Source organism: Pyrus communis, chromosome 10 (assembly GCF_963583255.1).
Source record: "Pyrus communis chromosome 10, drPyrComm1.1, whole genome shotgun sequence".
Taxonomy (NCBI): Eukaryota; Viridiplantae; Streptophyta; class Magnoliopsida; order Rosales; family Rosaceae; genus Pyrus; species Pyrus communis.
Window position 1 is genome coordinate 18611110 of NC_084812.1, and position 17950 is coordinate 18629059.

Below are 17950 nucleotides of genomic sequence, written 5' to 3' on the forward strand. Positions count from 1 at the left end.
CACATGCACATCATTCACTCACATTTCCACCATTCATTCTTTATTCCTTTCCAAACATCTCACATGCATTTCCACCTTCCTACTTCATCATTTCACCACATTCTCCCTCTTTAACTCACATGCATTCATCATAATTCACAACACAAAACAACTTCATTGTTGTGGGTTCCCATTTCCTTTCCAAACATCTCACATGCATTTCTTCATTATTTCCTAACCCTACATGCATTATTTATTGCATCTTCACATGCATTCACACACACTTTACATGCATTATTTATTGCATCTTCATTATTTCCTATATGCCATTTTCAGATTTCCACCCACTAACCTAGTCATCAACACATGCACTTCCACCTTTCATCCACAATGATTCATGATTCATTCACTTTGCATCCTTTAAATCACATACTTTTCCATCATTAATTAGCCACTTGCATCTTAAACAAACAACCATATGTTCCCTCCACTACTCCTATAAATACCCTTGCATTCATTCATTCAAGAACATCTCATTCACAACACAACACCCCTCAAACACTTCCATTCTTTCCTTAGCCGTGAGTCCCCCCTCCCTACTAATCCAAACACCAACCATCTTTCCATTTCCATCACTCCTCACTCCATTCCACACTTCCATTCCCCCAAACCAACTATCCTTAGACCTTATGCTACAACAACGAGGAAGAGAAGAGGACCTAAACGTTCATACAATTCAAGTTTGAGTTGTTGGAATGTTTAGGTGATTCTTTGATTTCAATGTTTCATTTTAATTCTCTTTGTTTTGTACGTATAAGGAATGGAAGAGAAGAGTGCCTAAACGTTCATACAATTCAAGTTTGAGTTGTTGGAATGTTTAGGTGTTTCTTTGATTTCAATGTTATGAAGAACTAATCCCCCTTTAGCTAGGGGGTAATTCGAAATAAATGTTTATGCTTGCATTTTGATTTGATTACTTCTAATTGCGTTTCATAAGTTGTGAATTCAATTTGTTTAACTATTTGATTGATAACCTATTTATGTATGTTTATTGAGAGTGCACGCTTAATTTTCATTCATGAATATGACGCTAGAATATAAGTGAGTTTCACCTAATCGTTATGAACTTATATTCACAAGTAGTGGAGGTTGCTTATAAACAATCGCGTTAAACGAATTCTTGGCATAAGTTTCATGCGTATTCCATAGTAACGAATGCCTCGTCAACACTTATAGTTTTCAAAGAACTTAATGATTCTTGCTTGTATCTCTATTATGCAATTCATGTAGGGAACTTGTGGGGAATGCTTTGGGTTGTCGTATGCAATCATCCAATTCATTAACTTAAGGAAAACTTGACGGTTAATTTAAGCGGACCTAATTAACCCGGGGTGATGAGTTTCATAAGTTATTGAAATGCAATTGGAAATCTTTTTATTATGCAAGTGTAACATGTGTGGAGAAGAACCCCTTAGCTAGCCATACCATCCATTCATTTCCGTCAATTTCATATTTACAATTTGTTTTCTTTACAATCTATCCATTTTAGTTTAAATTCGTCCAAAATCAATCCCCCCCATATTTCGTTTAAGTCTTAGTCTTAATCTTTCTTATTTTTAGTTTTGAATTCTTCGAGTTTAGTATAGCATTTTAGTTTGTGTTTTTAAAAGCATTTTGAGTCTTTTGATTTGTTTTAGTGTTTTAAAGTTTAGTTTTACATTCTTTGAGTCTAGTTTAGTGTTTTATATTATGTTTTTACATTTTTAAGTCAAATCCAAGTGATTAACAATCCCTCCTAATCCCCGGTCCAGAACGATCCCTACTTATACTTATACTACAATTGTCAAAAAGAGGGTTTAATTTGTGTGCGTATAAATCTCGCATCAAATTTTTGGTGTGGAGTGGGGAATTATGGAAATAGGTGAGGAGTGGTGGAGAAAATGGTGCAGAAAATGGAGAGAAACTCACGGCTAGAGAAGGAATGGAGTGTTTGTGTTGTGGTATCTACAATGGAATGAGATGTTCTTGAATGAATGAATGCAAGGGTATTTATAGGAGTAGTGGAGGGAACATATGGTTGTTTGTTTAAGATGCAAGTGGCTAATTAATGATGGAAAAGTATGTGATTTAAAGGATGCAAAGTGAATGAATCATGAATCATTGTGGATGAAAGGTGGAAGTGCATGTGTTGATGACTAGGTTAGTGGGTGGAAATCTGAAAATGGCATATAGGAAATAATGAAGATGCAATAAATAATGCATGTAAAGTGTGTGTGAATGCATGTGAAGATGCAATAAATAATGCATGTAGGGTTAGGAAATAATGAAGAAATGCATGTGAGATGTTTGGAAAGGAAATGGGAACCCACAACAATGAAGTTGTTTTGTGTTGTGAATTATGATGAATGCATGTGAGTTAAAGAGGGAGAATGTGGTGAAATGATGAAGTAGGAAGGTGGAAATGCATGTGAGATGTTTGGAAAGGAATAAAGAATGAATGGTGGAAATGTGAGTGAATGATGTGCATGTGTGAGAATGCATGTGGAATTAAGAGGAGTATGGAAGTGAAATAAATGAATGATATGTTAAGTGATAAGTGAATGATATGTGGTGAGTGATAAGTGAATGGTTTGATAAGTGATAAATGAATTAGTTTAAAGGGCTAGGGTTTAAGTACATAGAATGGGCCTAAAATAGGTTGGTTTGTATGGCATAATGTGTTTGATTGGGCTAGAGCCATTGTTTTGTGTCTTCAAGTGCATACAAGGCCTTCAAATTCGTCCATCCTCTTGGCTCCATGGATAAGCTATCCAATCCATGCCCAAAAATGCTCCAAATGGCCTCAAAATGCACTTTCTTGCTCCCTAGGCCCTTAGAACCTGAAAACACACAAAAGAAGCATAAAGGACTAAAATAACGAGAGAAACATAACGTAAATGCACGAGAACAAGCCATTTAAGTCGCATGAATATGCTCCTATCAATAGCTTAACTATGGAGCATAGAGGATGGACGAAATTGAAGTCAAGAAGGGCTAGGAAAGGCTATAAATCTAGTGGATGAAGTCCTAATGCAAAGAAGATAAGGAAATAGCAAGACATAAGGAACCTTATCCAACCTTATCTTATCCCAACCAACCTTATCCTTTCCTAACTCTAACATTATCCTATCCTATCCTATCCAAATCAGGTTTAGGAGTTGCAATCCTTCCTCTACACCTATATCATGAGTCCTTATCCATTTAGGTCCAGAAATCTACCCTTTACCCCTTCTAGAAGTCTAAATTCTGCCAAAAAATACCTAGTTTCTAGAAGCCCTTAATTTCTGGCGAAAATTCCCTATCCCTTTCCCTTTTGGTTTCTAGAAAGACTTAACCCTTTTCAATGGGATTGTGCAATCCTTTTCCTTCACTAAGTGTGCCTAATTAGCCTATATAAACAACCCTATGCCGCACCATTCATTGATCCACTCACTCATTCATTCATTCATACTTTCATCCATCAAACACCACAATCCATTATACACCACCCTAGTGCCGCAAGCAAGGAAGCAAGGAGAGGAGGACTTGTGCAATCTGCCATCCAAGGGAGTGCCGTGCATGCCATTGGAGTGTGGAGCGTTTTTCTTGGTGCTTTCTATCCTTAGTCTTAGTTCAATGTTTAAATTTAATTATCTTTGTTTTGCGAACATGAGGAACTAACTTCTTTTTAGTTAGAGGAGAATTCGAAGCCATGACTATATGTTTTATATGAATTGATTACGTCCGGTTATTATTTCTTAAGGCATGAATGTGATTTGCTTATCTAAGTTATTAAAACTGGTTTATGTATGTGGGTTGGGGGTTAACACTTAATTTGCATGCATAAACTTGATGCTAGAGTATAGGGGGGCTTCACGTAATTGTTATTCACTTATATTCACAAGTAGTGGAGGTTGCTAGTCACAATCGCGTTAAGTAAATCCTTGGTATGAGTCTCATGCGTTTCATAGTGATGAATGCCTTGTCAATGCTTATAGTTTTCACAAAACTTAATGACTTTTGATATGAATCTTTGTTATGCGTCTCATATAAAGAACTTGAAAAAGATAATTTGGTTTAGATGCGTATTCCATCTAATTCAATGAAATAAGGAAAACTTGAGGGTTAGTTGTGCGATGCAACTAATTTGGGGCATTGTCATTCATAGTCTAAAGGAGTAATAACTGGACATTGGTTCGTATGCATATATCATGTGTGGAGAAGGACCCTCTAACTAGCCTTTTACCCATTTATTTTACCTAAATTCGTTTTTCAAAAGTGTTTTCTACTAAGTTTTTGTTTTGAGTCTAAAATTCGTCAAAAATCAATCCCCATTTTACTTAGTCTTCATATTTGAGTCAAAACTTGTTTTCCTTGAGTCTTTTGAGTCAAGTCAAGTCCTATTTTCGTCCAAAACCTTTATTGAGTCTAAAATTGGGTCTTTTTGAGTATTGGTTGCTGTTTTAAGTGTCTCTAGTTAGTTTTGAGTCCATAGAGTCTAGTTTAGTGTTTTTGAGTCTTATTTACATAGATTAGCATCCCTAGTTAATCCCCGGTCTAGAACGATCCCTACTTACATATCTACTACAATTGTCACAAGTAGGGTTTAATTTGTGTGTCAAGAAAATTTGCACATCAATTGCAAAAGTGAGACCCTCCATCACTAATAAGCACTCTAGGCATTCCAAATCTAGCAAAGATGTTAGTTTTGATAAAATCTACAACAACTCTAGAATCATTAGTACGGGTGGCCTTAGCTTCCACCCATTTTGAGACATAATCAACCGCAAGCAAAATGTAAGTGAAACCAAATGAAGAAGGGAAAGGGCCCATGAAATCAATGCCCCAAACATCAAAAATTTCAACATTAAAGATGGGTGTTTGCGGCATTTGGTCCCTTGCACCTATATTTCCCATTCGTTGACAACGATCACAAGTTAAACAAAAAGTTCTAGCATCTTTAAAGATTATAGGCCAATAAAAACCACATTCTAACACCTTAAGGGCAGTGCGTTGTGTGCCAAAATGTCCACCACATGCATAAGTGTGACAAAAGGTTAGAATTGAATTAAATTCCCAATCATGCACACAACGACGAACAATCTGATCTGCACAAAATTTCCATAAATATGGGTCATCCCATACATAAAACCGTGTCTCCTTCTTAAGTTTATCACGTTGGTGCCTAGCTATGGTGCTTGGAACACGTTTTGACACCATAAAGTTCACCAAATCGGCATACCAAGGTTCACTTACCTTAATGGACATCAATTGCTCATCAGGGAATGTCTCTTGGATGGGTAAGGAGTCCTCATTGCACACCAAACGACTTAGATGATCAGCAACCACGTTCTCACTCCCTTTCTTGTCTCGAATTTCAATGTCAAACTCTTGGAGAAGAAGCATCCATCTAATTAGCCTTAGTTTGGCCTCCTTTTTGGTGAATAAGTACCTCAAAGCTGCATGGTCAGAATATACAATCACTTTAGTGCCAAGTAAATATGAACGAAACTTATCTAAAGCAAATACAACGGCAAGAAGTTCTTTTTTAGTGGTAGAGTAGTTTAATTGAGCATCATTCAATGTCCGGGATGCGTAATATATGACATGAGGTTACTTGTTCTTCCTTTGGCCCAAAACAGCCCCTATTGCATAATAGGATGCATCATACATTAGCTCAAAAGGCAACGTCCAATCTGGTGGTAGGATAATTGGTGCCGTGGTAAGCATGTCCTTGAGATGCTTGAATGCCTTCTCACACTCCTCGTTGAACTAAAAAGCCACTTCTTTTTGTAGGAGACGGCATGGGGTTGTGCAATCTTGGAAAAATCCTTGATAAATCGCCTATAAAATCCTACATGGCCAAGAAAAGAACGAACCTCTCTAACCGAAGTAGGAGAGGGTAAGTAACGTACAAGATGTATTTTAGACTTATCAACTTCAATTCCTTTTTCAGAGATGATATGACCCAAAACTATGCCTTGTTTCACCATAAAATGACATTTTTCCCAATTCAAAACAAGGTTAGTTTACATGCATCTTTTCAAGATTAAAGTGAGATTATGCAAACAATCATCAAATAAGTACCCAAACACACTAAAATCGTCCATAAACACCTCAATAATTTTCTTAACATAATCCGAGAATATACTTACCATGCATCGTTGGAAAGTGGCCGGTGCATTGCATAAACCAAATGGCATATGACGATATGCATAAGTACCAAATGGACAAGTAAAGGTGGTATTTTCTTGATCATCCGGCGCTATGACAATTTTTATAACCCGACTAACCATCAAGAAAGCAATAAAAGGAATGACCGGCTCACCTTTCAAGCATTTGATCGATGAATGGCAAAAGGAAGTGATCTTTCCTTGTTGCGGCATTTAGCTTCCTATAGTCAACGCAAACTCTCCAACCGGTTTGAATGCGTGTGGGTACAAGTTCATTCTCTTCATTCTTCACCACCATGACTCCGGACTTCTTGGGAACTACTTGGACTGGTGAAACCCAACAACTATCCGAGATAGGATAGATGATGCCACAATCAAGTAGTTTGATAATTTCCTTCTCCACGACTTCCATCATTGGTGGGTTGAGTCGGCGTTGGGCTTCCCTTGATGGTTTGGCTCCTTCTTCCATGAGAATTCGGTGCATGCATGTGGTAGGGCTTATGCCCTTGATATCGGCCAAAGTTCACCCAATGGCCGTCTTGTGCTCTTTGAGAACCCTCATCAATTTCTCTTCTTCTTGTGCCATGAGTGATGATGCCACAATGACGGGCAATGTGTCTTGCTCGCCCAAGAACACATACTTCAAGTGATTTGGCAACAGTTTAAGCTCAAGGGTAGGTGGTTGTTCTATAGAAGGAAGCAACTTGTTAGTTGAAATTGGAATGGACATTGGACTATGGGACTTACCATTGAGCCGTGGCAAGGACTCTAGGGCAGCCACGGTCTCAATAACTTCATCATCAAAGGCCACGACATGATATTGCATGTGTGTGTCGTGGGGTGCTATGGTGGCAGCCACTTGATCCATCACTTCTATGCCATTCGTAAGGACCGTTTCAAGTGCATCTTCACATAATTGATCAAGATGTGCCTGCGCCAAAGAATCAAGAATATTAATAGAGAAACATGAGTGATCATCATTAGGAAATCTCATGGTTTCACAAATATTAAAATCAATCACTTCCCCATCAAATTCCATTGTTAAAGTGCCTTTAAACACGTCGATCTTAGTTCGGGCTGTCTTCATGAATGGCCTCCCAAGAAGGAGCGGCAAGGATGGAGCATGGGTGGTTTCTTCCATTTCAAGAACGTAGAAATCCGCCGGAAAGATCAATTTATTCACCAGCACTAAGACATCTTCCAATACTCCCTTTGGATAGGCATTAGATCTATCGGCCAATTAAATAATCACACCATCATTTTTCAATTGACCAAGGTTCATGGAGGCATAAATAGAGTATGGCATGACGTTAATTGAAGTTCCTAAGTCTAACATAGCATGTTCAAACTTAGTTTGGCCAATAATACAAGGAATTGTAAAGCTACCTGGATCTTTGCACTTTGGTGGTAACTTCCTTTGTAAAACAGCGGAAACATTTTCACTTACCCTAACCACTTCTTTATGTGAAGCCCTCTTCCTTGTAGTGCATAGTTATTTCAAGAACTTGGCGTACTTGGGCACTTGCTTTATGGCATCTAAGAGCGGGATATTGACTTGAACTTTCCTAAACGTCTCAAGAATGTCTTTCTCATGCTCCTCCTTCTTTGTTTGCAAATATCTGTGAGGAAAAGGAACATTGGGTGGAACGGGGTTAGAATTAATCGAATTTGAACCCAACTTACCCTTGGTGGCCGAATTGGATGAGTTGGATGCATTAAGGTCCCTAGGTAGTTGCGGCAAGGGTGTTTGTACCCTTGCTATGGGCTTGCTTGCATCTTCCTCTTCATGTTGCAGCTTCCCTTCTTCATTAGGACCTGTTTTGGATGGTTTGGATGTAATGCCAACTTCTTTTCCACTTCTCAAGGTGATTGGTTTGGCCGTTTCGAACCCTCCCTTTGGATTGACAATGGTTGAGCTTGGGAGCTTGCCTTAGTCTCGGAATTGCCTTACAAACTCTGCAATCTGCGCTATTTGCTTCTCTAATTGGTCCACCCCTTTGTTTTGATTTTCTTGCCCCTGAGACAAATTGGTTAGTAAGTTAAGAATTGTAGCATTATCTAAAGACGTACCTTGATGGTTTTGGGCAGATTGGGGTTGGTTTAACTCTTGGCCGTAGGTTTTGGTGTAAAACCCCGGGGGTTGCTGCCTAAAGCCTCCTTGTTGGTGAGGTTGTTGAGGCTCCCTCCACTTAAAGTTTGGATGGTCTCTCCAACCCGGATTGTATGTATTGGAATATGGATCATTCCTTGGCTGATTTTGGCTTGGAAATCCAATGGCGTTTGCACTCTCCCATCCCCCATTCTCAATCAATTGAGGGCACTTTTCTGAAGGATGCCCTTGAATAGAACATACGCCACATACAATTGGACCTTGTATCTTTATTCCTTCGGCCATCTGAGACACAAGAGAAGTAAGATTAGCTAATTGAGTTTGAATGTCAGATTGAGAACTTACCTCATGCACTTGTTGCCGTGGGGGGTCCCTTTGCCCAATTCCTTGGTATTGTTGTGCATTGAGAGCCCGGTTCGCAATTAGGTTCTTGGCTGCCATGGGAGTTTTATCCACCAACGCACCTCCCGCCGAGGCATCAAGCATTTTCCTTTCAATGGGAAGAAGACCTTCATAGAAGTATTGAAGTAGAAGTTCCTCCTTCATTTGATGTTGAGGACACGATGCAACAAGGGCTTTAAAACGCTCATAGTACGTTGGAAAAGACTCCCCTTGACTTTGTTGGATTCCGCTAATCTTCTTTCTCAAGAGAATGACTCTTGAAGTAGGAAAGAACTTTTCAAGAAACGTGATGTGATATATAATAGCACACAAATTAAACCCTCTTTTTGACAATTGTAGTATAGATATAAGTAGGAATCGTTCTAGGCCAGGGATTAGGAGGGATTGCTAATCTAATGAAATTTGACTCAAAGATATAAAAATATGCTTCAAACACTTAAATAAACTCAAAGACTCTTAACTAAACTTATATGACTCAAAACAAACTTAAAAGACTCAAAACAACACAAAACAATAAAAAAGACTCAAACTAGACTCAAGGACTCAATTTGGACGAAAATAGAACTGGTTTTGACTCAAAACACTCAAAAACACTAATTAGGACAGATTTGACACAACTAAATAAAGGGGATTGGGTTTTTGACGAATTTAAGATAAAAACAAGTAACTAAAAGACTTAAATAAACTTTGGACGAATTTGGGGATATGGATGGGTGATTAGCTAGCTAGAGGATTCTTTTTCACACATGACACATTTGAACACAAATTGATTTCCAGTTGCTTTTTCGATAAACCATGAACCTCAACACCCCAGATTAACCGTGACATCACTAATTAACCCTCAGATTTTCCTTTAGTTATTGGATTGGATGACATCATACGACAACCCAAAGCATTCTTCAAAAGTTCCCTACATGACATCATAATAGAGATACAATCAAAGATCATTACGTTCTAAGAAAATCATAAGTATTGACAAAGCACTTGTAACTATGACATCATGATACTCATGCTAGGAATTTACTTAACATGATTGTGAAAACAACCTTAACTACTTGTGAATATAAGTTTGTAACGATTATGTGAAACTCCCTTATATTCTAGCACCAAATTCAAGCATCCAAATTAAGTGTGCACCCTTAATCAACAAACAAGAATAAGTTATCCATCAAACGGTTAATTAATTGCATTCACAATTTATGAATTCACAACTGAAATTAATCAATTCATATTGCAAATATAATCATGGTTTCAAAGTCTCCTCTAGCTAAAACAAGTTTAGCTCCTCATGTTTACAAAACAAAGATAATTAATCTTAAACATTAAAAACAAAGATAGAATACACCTAGAAACACTCCAGGTGGCTCCTCTTTCCTTCCTTGCTGCCAACAATGGGGATTTGTGTGAATTTAGGCTCTTGAGGTGTGGTGGATGGTGTGGTGTAAATTTGTGGTAGAGGGTGGTGCTTTTTGAGTGTTGTGGCATCAAGTATTTATAGGGTGAAGGGGAAGCACGAATTTGGGCTGAAAAGGAGAGGAATTAGGACTCCAAATCACCAAAGAACAAGGATACTTTCAGTCAGATTCCAAGGAGGACAAGGAATGATCCTTGTGGCAGATTCTAGAACTTCTAGAAGGGTTACATGTGGCATAAACTTAATGCACGAAAATAGGGCTTCTAGAACTTGATATTTAGGTGATTTAATGTGAAAATGAGTTTCTTTGAAGTTGGAATTAAGATTGGAAAATATTAGGATAGGATAAGATAAGATAAGGTTGGATAAGGTTTGGATAAGGTTCCTTATTTCTTACTCTTTCCTTATCTTCTTTGCATTTGGACTTCTTTCTCCAGATTTTTAGCCTTTCCTAGCATCTCTTGACTTCAATTTCGTCCATCCACATTGCTCCATAGTTAAGCTATCCAATCCATGCCTAAAACTGCTCCAAATAGCCTCAAAATGCACTTTCTTGCTCCTTTTGCCATTAGGACCTAAAAACATACGAAAATAGCTTAAAAGACTAAAATAGATAGTAATTAAGTAACTAAATGCAAGGAAACAACATAACTAAATAGCATAAATATGCTCCTATCAAAACGCCCTCTTCATGCTCTCCCAAGAAGTGACCGTCCCGGGTGCTAACTCGTATCACCAATCCTTGGCCTTCTCCAATAGTGAGAACGGGAAAGCCTTTATCTTCAAAATATTACTATCAACGTTGATTGGAGTCATACTCGAACACACCACCTCGAACTCCTTCAAATGCTTGTTGGGATCCTCCATAGACAGTCCATGGAACTTTGGAATGTGGTGCAACAAACTTGACTTCAATTCAAATTCGTCGGTTTTGTCTTGAGCCGCCCTTGGGTATTGGATGCACAAGGGTGCAGCATTGTCCATTCCTGAAGCGGAAAGCTCTTTGATTGTACGGTTGTCTGCTGCCATGGTTTGGACTTCGTCTTCCTCCCTTGCCGTGGGCTCCTCTTCCTCCTCAAGATTGGAAGCCGAACTAGAACTTGATGGGTGAAGTTCTGGGTTCTTCTTCTTCTTTCTCAAAGTGCGCTCAAAATCGTCGTCAAAATCCAAGATGTTTGCACTAATAGGTTGAGAACTACGAGTCATAAACTAGTACCTACAAACAAGAAAAGAAATAAGGTCAGTAGCTAAAACAAAAAGATATGAAAAATAAACAAAAAGAAACAACGGGGGATTAGCAAAGTTGCTAATCCCCGGCAACGGCGCCAAAAATTTGATGTGATAAAAGATAGCACTCAAATTAAACCCTCTTTTTGTCAATTGTAGTATAGATATAAGTAGGGATCGTTCTAGGCCGGGGATTAGGAGGGATTGCTAATCTAATGAAAATTGACTCAAAGATGTGAAAATATGTTTTAAAACACTTAAATAAACTCAAAAGACTCTTAACTAACTTTCACGACTCAAAACAAACTTTAAAGACTCAAAACAACTCAAAACAACCAAAAAGACTCAATTTAGACTTTAGGACTCAATTTGGACGAAAAGATAATTAGTTTTGACTCAAAAGACTCTAAAACACACTTTTGGACAGATTTGGAACAAGTAAGAAAAGGGGGTTTGATTTTGGACGAATTGAAAAGAAAAACAAGTAACTTAAAACTTTAAAACAGATTTTGGACGAATTTAAGAAAAACCAATGGATGATGAACTAGCCAAGGGATACTTCTCCACACATGATACATTCAAACATAAATTGATTTCCAGTTGCTTTTCCGATAAACCATGAACCTCAACACCCCAGATTAACCGTGACATCACTAATTAACCCTCATATTTCCCTTAAGTTATTGGATTGGATGACATCATACGACAACCCAAAGCATTCTTCAAAAGTCCCCTACATGACATCATAATAGAGATACAATCAAAGATCATTCAATGGAAATCATAAGTATTGACAAAGCACTTGTAACTATGACATCATGATACTCATGCTAGGAATTTACTTAACATGACTGTGAAAACAACCGTAACTACTTGTGAATATAAGTTTGTAACGATTATGTGAAACACCCTTATATTCTAGCACCAAATTCAAGCATGCAAATTAAGTAGGCCTCCCTAATCAACATACAAGAATAAGTTATCATCAAACGGTTAAGTAAATTGCATTCATAATTTATGAAATCACAACTGGAATTTATCAACTCATATTATAAACGTAATCATGGTTTCAAAGCATCCCTAGGCTAAAACGAGTTTAGCCTCTCATGTTCATAACAAAACAAAGAAGAATAGAATTAAACATTGAAAATAAAAGATAGATTACACCTAAAAACGTTCCAACACTCCAACTCGAATGGATAAACGTCCAAGGCTTCGTCTTCCTTCTCCTCTGCCTTGCTAAGTCACGGCACAAGAGTCTAGGGTGGTTTTGTGGATGATTTTCTGGGTTTTGAATGGATTTAGGAAGGTAGGGTGGTGCGGCAAGGGTTATGGGTGATGTATGGAGGCTTGGATGAAGGTTTGGAAGTAGGGGAATGGTGGGAAGTTGGATGGAAAGCTGCGGCAAAGGTTAGATTTCTGAATGAATGAAGGCAGGTTGTGTGGAAGGGTGATTAGGGTCAATAAGGGTGCGGCAAAGGGGTTTTCTAAGGAAGAAAGAATCCTAAGGCTTTATTACTTAGTTTAGGAAAGGAATTAACTCCAAATCCTTAAAGAAAAGGAACCACAAAGTCAGAATTTGAAGGAAAAAGGAAGGGAACCTGCGACATTCAATTGTGAGAAGGAGAATGTCATTTATTTCTGAAATTAGGCAAGGACTTTGGAATAGAAAAGGGTATGTGAGTTATGGCTGAGTTTGATATGAAAAAGGAATGTGTTTGAATGCTTTAAAATAGGAAAGTTGGCCCTCCCTTGCACGGCAAGGAAGGGAAACACTAAGGGGATACACGGCAAGGATTTTGGGTTGCAAGGGAACATTGTTTTGTGTCCTAGAATAGGTAGAAGTCCTTGATATTGCTGAAACATGGAGTCTTTAAGGATTAGGAAAGGTTAAACCAAAATAGGAAACCTTGGCTTAACTTTCCTACTTCAAGTAGGAAACCTTCTTTAACTATGATTCCTCATTTGATTAGGAATCCTCTTGTGATTAGGAATCCACACTCCTTTAGGTCTTCAATTTCGTCCATTCCTTTTGCTCCAAGCATAAGCTATCCATTCCAAGCCTAATTTTGCTCCAAAATGCTCCAAAATGCACCTTTTTGCTTCCTTAGCCATATGAACCTAAAAACACACGAAAATGGCTTAAACTACTAAAACAACTATGAATTAACAACATAAATGCACGAAAACAAGCTAAGTAAGTCGCCTAAATATGCTCCTATCAGCAATCATGTTGCGAAGTGGAAAACAAGTTGGAATGGCCTCACAACCCTCTAAAACAGCCCCAATGGAGGATGAAAAGTTGCAATTGGAGGAGGAGAAGCAAGAGCAAGCCACGGCAAGGGTAGCACCACCCATGCCTCAGCCACCCAAACAACACCATTCGGCTTCCAAGGGTAAGGAGGTTCCAAATTCGATTATTTCTAATGTTACTCCTCCAAATGTACCATTTCCTCGTAGATTCATGCAAATGAAGAAGGAGGAGGCTGAGAAGGACATTTTGGAGACATTTAGAAAAGTACAAGTCAATATACCACTTTTGGATGCAATTAAGCAAGTTCCAAGGTATGCTAAGTTTTTAAAAGAACTTTGCACTACTAGGAAGAGAATTTCAAACAAAGAGGTTATAAAGGTAAGTGAAAATGTCTCAGCCATCTTGCAACGTAAATTGCCCCCTAAATGCAAAGATCCGGGTAGTTTTACAATTCCTTGTGTTATTGGCAATAACCGTTTTGAACATGCCATGCTAGACTTAGGTGCATCTATTAATGTTATGACTTACTCAATTTGTGCATCTATGAACCTGGGTGAGTTAAAAAATGATGGTGTGATTATTCAATTGGCCGATAGATCTAATGCCTATCCAAAGGGTGTTTTGGAAGATGTTTTAGTGCAGGTCAATCATTTAATCTTTCCGGCGGATTTCTACGTGTTGGAAATGGAAGAATCAAACCATTCCCCTTCGTTGCCAATCCTTCTTGGCCGGCCCTCCATGAAAACTGCCCGCACTAAGATTGATGTGTTTAATTGGACTTTGACAATGGAATTTGATGGGGAAGTTATTAATTTCAATCTTTCTGAATCTATCAAGTACCCTAGTGATGATCATTCATGTTTTGCTATTGATGTAACTGATTCGTTGGCGCAGGACCATTTTGAACAATTGAACGAAGATGCACTTGAATTGGTCATTACCAGAGGAATGGAACTCAAAAACAAGGAATTAGGCCCATTGACTACCCACGACATGCATGGAGAACACCATGCCGTGCCCCTTAATGCAGATATGATTAAAATAGTGTCTGCCCTTGAGTCATTGCCACTACAATCTGGTAAGTCTTTGGACCCAATTTCAATTCCAATTTCGACTAATAAGCCCATTCCTTCAGTTGTGCAGCCACCTTCCCTTGAACTTAAACCATTGCCAAGCCATTTAAAGTATGTTTTCTTGGGAGACCATGCCCGTCATTATCTCCTCCTCACTCATGGCACAGGAAGAAGGTAAGTTAGTGAGGGTGTTAAAGGAGTACAAAACTGCAATTGGTTGGACCTTGGACGACATCAAGGGAATAAGCCCTACCACGTGCATGCATCGTATACTTTTGGAGGAGGGGTCCAAAGCATCTCATGAGGCTCAACGCCGACTCAACCCTCCAATGATGGAAGTTGTGAAGAAGGAAATCATCAAGCTCTTGGATTGTGGAGTGATCTATCCAATTTCGGATAGTCGTTGGGTGTCTCCGGTTCAATGTGTTCCGAAGAAATCCAAAGTAACTGTGGTGACAAATGCCGAAAATGAGCTTATTCCTCCTCGAATCCAAACAGGTTGGAGGGTTTGTATTGATTATAGGAAGCTCAATGCCACTACAAGGAAGGATCATTTTCCCTTGCCATTCATTGATCAAATGCTTGAAAGGTTAGCGGGTTATGCTTTTTATTGTTTTCTTGATGGATATTCAGGTTATAATCAAATTGTGATAGCTCCGGAGGATCAAGAGAAAACCACTTTCACATGCCCCTTTGGTACATTTGCTTATCATCGCATGCCATTTGGTTTATGTAATGCACCTGCCACATTTCAACGATGCATGATGAACATATTTTCAGATTATGTTGAGAAAATTATTGAGGTTTTTATGGATGATTTCAGCGTTTTTGGTGATTCATTTGATGGTTGTTTGAATAATCTTAGTTTGATTTTAAAACGATGCATTGAAACTAACCTTGTTCTAAATTGGGAAAAATGTCATTTCATGGTTAAACAAGGCATAGTTTTAGGTCATATCATTTCTGAAAAAGGTATTGAGGTTGAGAAATCAAAGATAGATCTTGTGCGCCACTTACCCTCTCCTACTTCGGTTAGAGAGGTTCGTTCGTTCCTTGGACATGCAGGTTTTTATCGAAGGTTCATCAAGGATTTCTCGAAGGTCTCCCAACCTCTATGCCATTTCCTACAAAAGGATGCACCTTTTGATTTCACCAAGGAGTGCACGGCAGCTTTCCAACTCCTCAAGGACTTGCTAACCACGGCACCCATCATTGTGCCACCGGATTGGAGCCTTCCATTCGAGCTCATGTGTGATGCATCCGACTATGCGTTAGGGGCTGTTTTAGGCCAAAGAAAGGACAAGAAGCCGCATGTTATCTACCACGCATCCCGGACGTTGAATGATGCTCAATTAAACTATTCAACCACTGAAAAAGAACTTCTTGGCATTGCCTTTGCTTTAGATAAATTTCGATCATATTTACTTGGTACTAAGGTTATTATTTTTACTGATCATGCAGCTTTAAAGTATTTGTTCACCAAGAAGGAAGCCAAACCAAAGCTAATTCGATGGATGCTACTTCTTCAAGAGTTTGACATCGAAATCAAGGACAAAAAGGGGAGTGAAAATCTGGTGGCTGACCACCTAAGCCGTATGGTACATAAGGAGGAGCCGTTACCTATTTCAGAAACCTTCCCCGACGAGCAATTGCTATCCATTAAGGTAAGTGAACCTTGGTATGCGGATTTGGTGAATTATTTGGTGACTAAACAAGTTCCAAACACTCTAAACATAAACCAACGTAAGTGTGTGCATGACATGGAATTCAATTCTATTTTAACATTCTATCACACTTATGCATGTAGGGGACACTTTGGGACACAACGCATATCCCTTAAGGTTTTAGAATGTGGATTCTATTGGCCAACTTTATTTAAGGATGCTAGAACCTTTTGTATGTCTTGTGATCATTGCCAAAGAATGGGTAACATTAGTGCAAAGGATCAAATGCCGCAAAATGTTATACTTCCTATTGAAATTTTTGATGTTTGGGCCATTGATTTTATGGGTCCTTTTCCTTCCTCACATGGTTTCCTTTATATCTTACTTGCTGTGGATTATGTGTCGAAATGGGTGGAAGCAAAAGCCACCCGAACTAATGATTCTCGAGTGGTTGCAGATTTCATTAGAACTAACCTATTTGCAAGGTTTGGAATGCCACGAGTGATCATAAGTGATGGAGGGTCTCACTTTTGCAATCGAACCATTGAGGCTTTGCTCAAGAAGTACAACATCACGCATAAGGTTTCAACACCTTATCATCCTCAAACTAATGGGCATGCCGAGGTTTCCAATAGGGAGATCAAGCAAATTCTAGAGAAGACCGTTGGCCCAACAAGGTAGGATTGGAGCGTATGTTTGGAGGATACATTGTGGGCATATCGCACGGCATATAAGACACCCCTGGGCATGTCCCCATTTCGGCTCATTTATGGCAAACCATGCCATCTTCCCGTGGAATTGGAGCACAAGGCGCATTGGGCCGTCAAAACATTCAACATGGACATTGATGCCGCTGAAATTCATAGGAAGCTCCAATTGAATGAACTTGAAGAGATTAGGAATGAGGCGTATGAAAACGCTCGAATTTACAAGGAGAAGACAAAGGCTTTCCATGATAAGAAGATTCGAGGCAAATCATTCTCCATTGGGCAGAAAGTGCTACTCTTTAATTCCCGCCTTTGCTTGATTCCTGGTAAGTTGCGTTCTAAGTGGGTTGGCCCATTTGTTATTACTAATGTCTTTCCTTATGGTACAGTCCAAGTTCAAAACTTGAAAACAGGACAAGAGTTCAAGGTGAATGGTCATCCTATGAGAATTTTGAGGAGCATGATGTGGATGATGTACCCCTCCATGCCGTGGGTACTACTAGTGAAGCTTAGCATGGTGTATTTGTCAGGCTGGAAGACATTAAAGCAAGCGCTTCTTGGGAGGTGATGTGAAATATTCTAACACTCAAATTAAAACCCTATGATTGTAGTATATGAAAGTAGGGATCGTTTTAAGCCGGGGATTACAAAGGATGCTAATCTACTCAAAACTGACTTAAAATTATAAAACTAAACTTAAAAACACTTAACTAGACTTATAAGGCTCCAAACAAACTAAAAAGACTCAAAACTACACAAAACAATCAAAAAGACTCAAACTAGACTCTAAAGGTGATTTGGACGAAAATTACTTTTAACTTGACTCAAAACACTTAAAAACACAAGTTTGACAGATTCTAACTAATTTGACACAACAAAGTAAAGGGGGATTGGATTTTGGACGAAATTAAGGTAAAAACAAACAGATT

The 17950-nt window shown here is 38.7% G+C and overlaps 1 protein-coding gene across 1 annotated transcript; it reads left to right on the forward strand.

The window, feature by feature from the left end:
- The first annotated feature begins 17151 nt into the window (after positions 1 to 17151).
- LOC137747941 (uncharacterized) lies at positions 17152 to 17589 on the forward strand. Its single transcript, XM_068488065.1, has one exon. The coding sequence runs from the start codon at positions 17152 to 17154 to the stop codon at positions 17587 to 17589; it is 438 nt and encodes a 145-aa protein (XP_068344166.1).
- Positions 17590 to 17950: the final 361 nt, after the last annotated feature.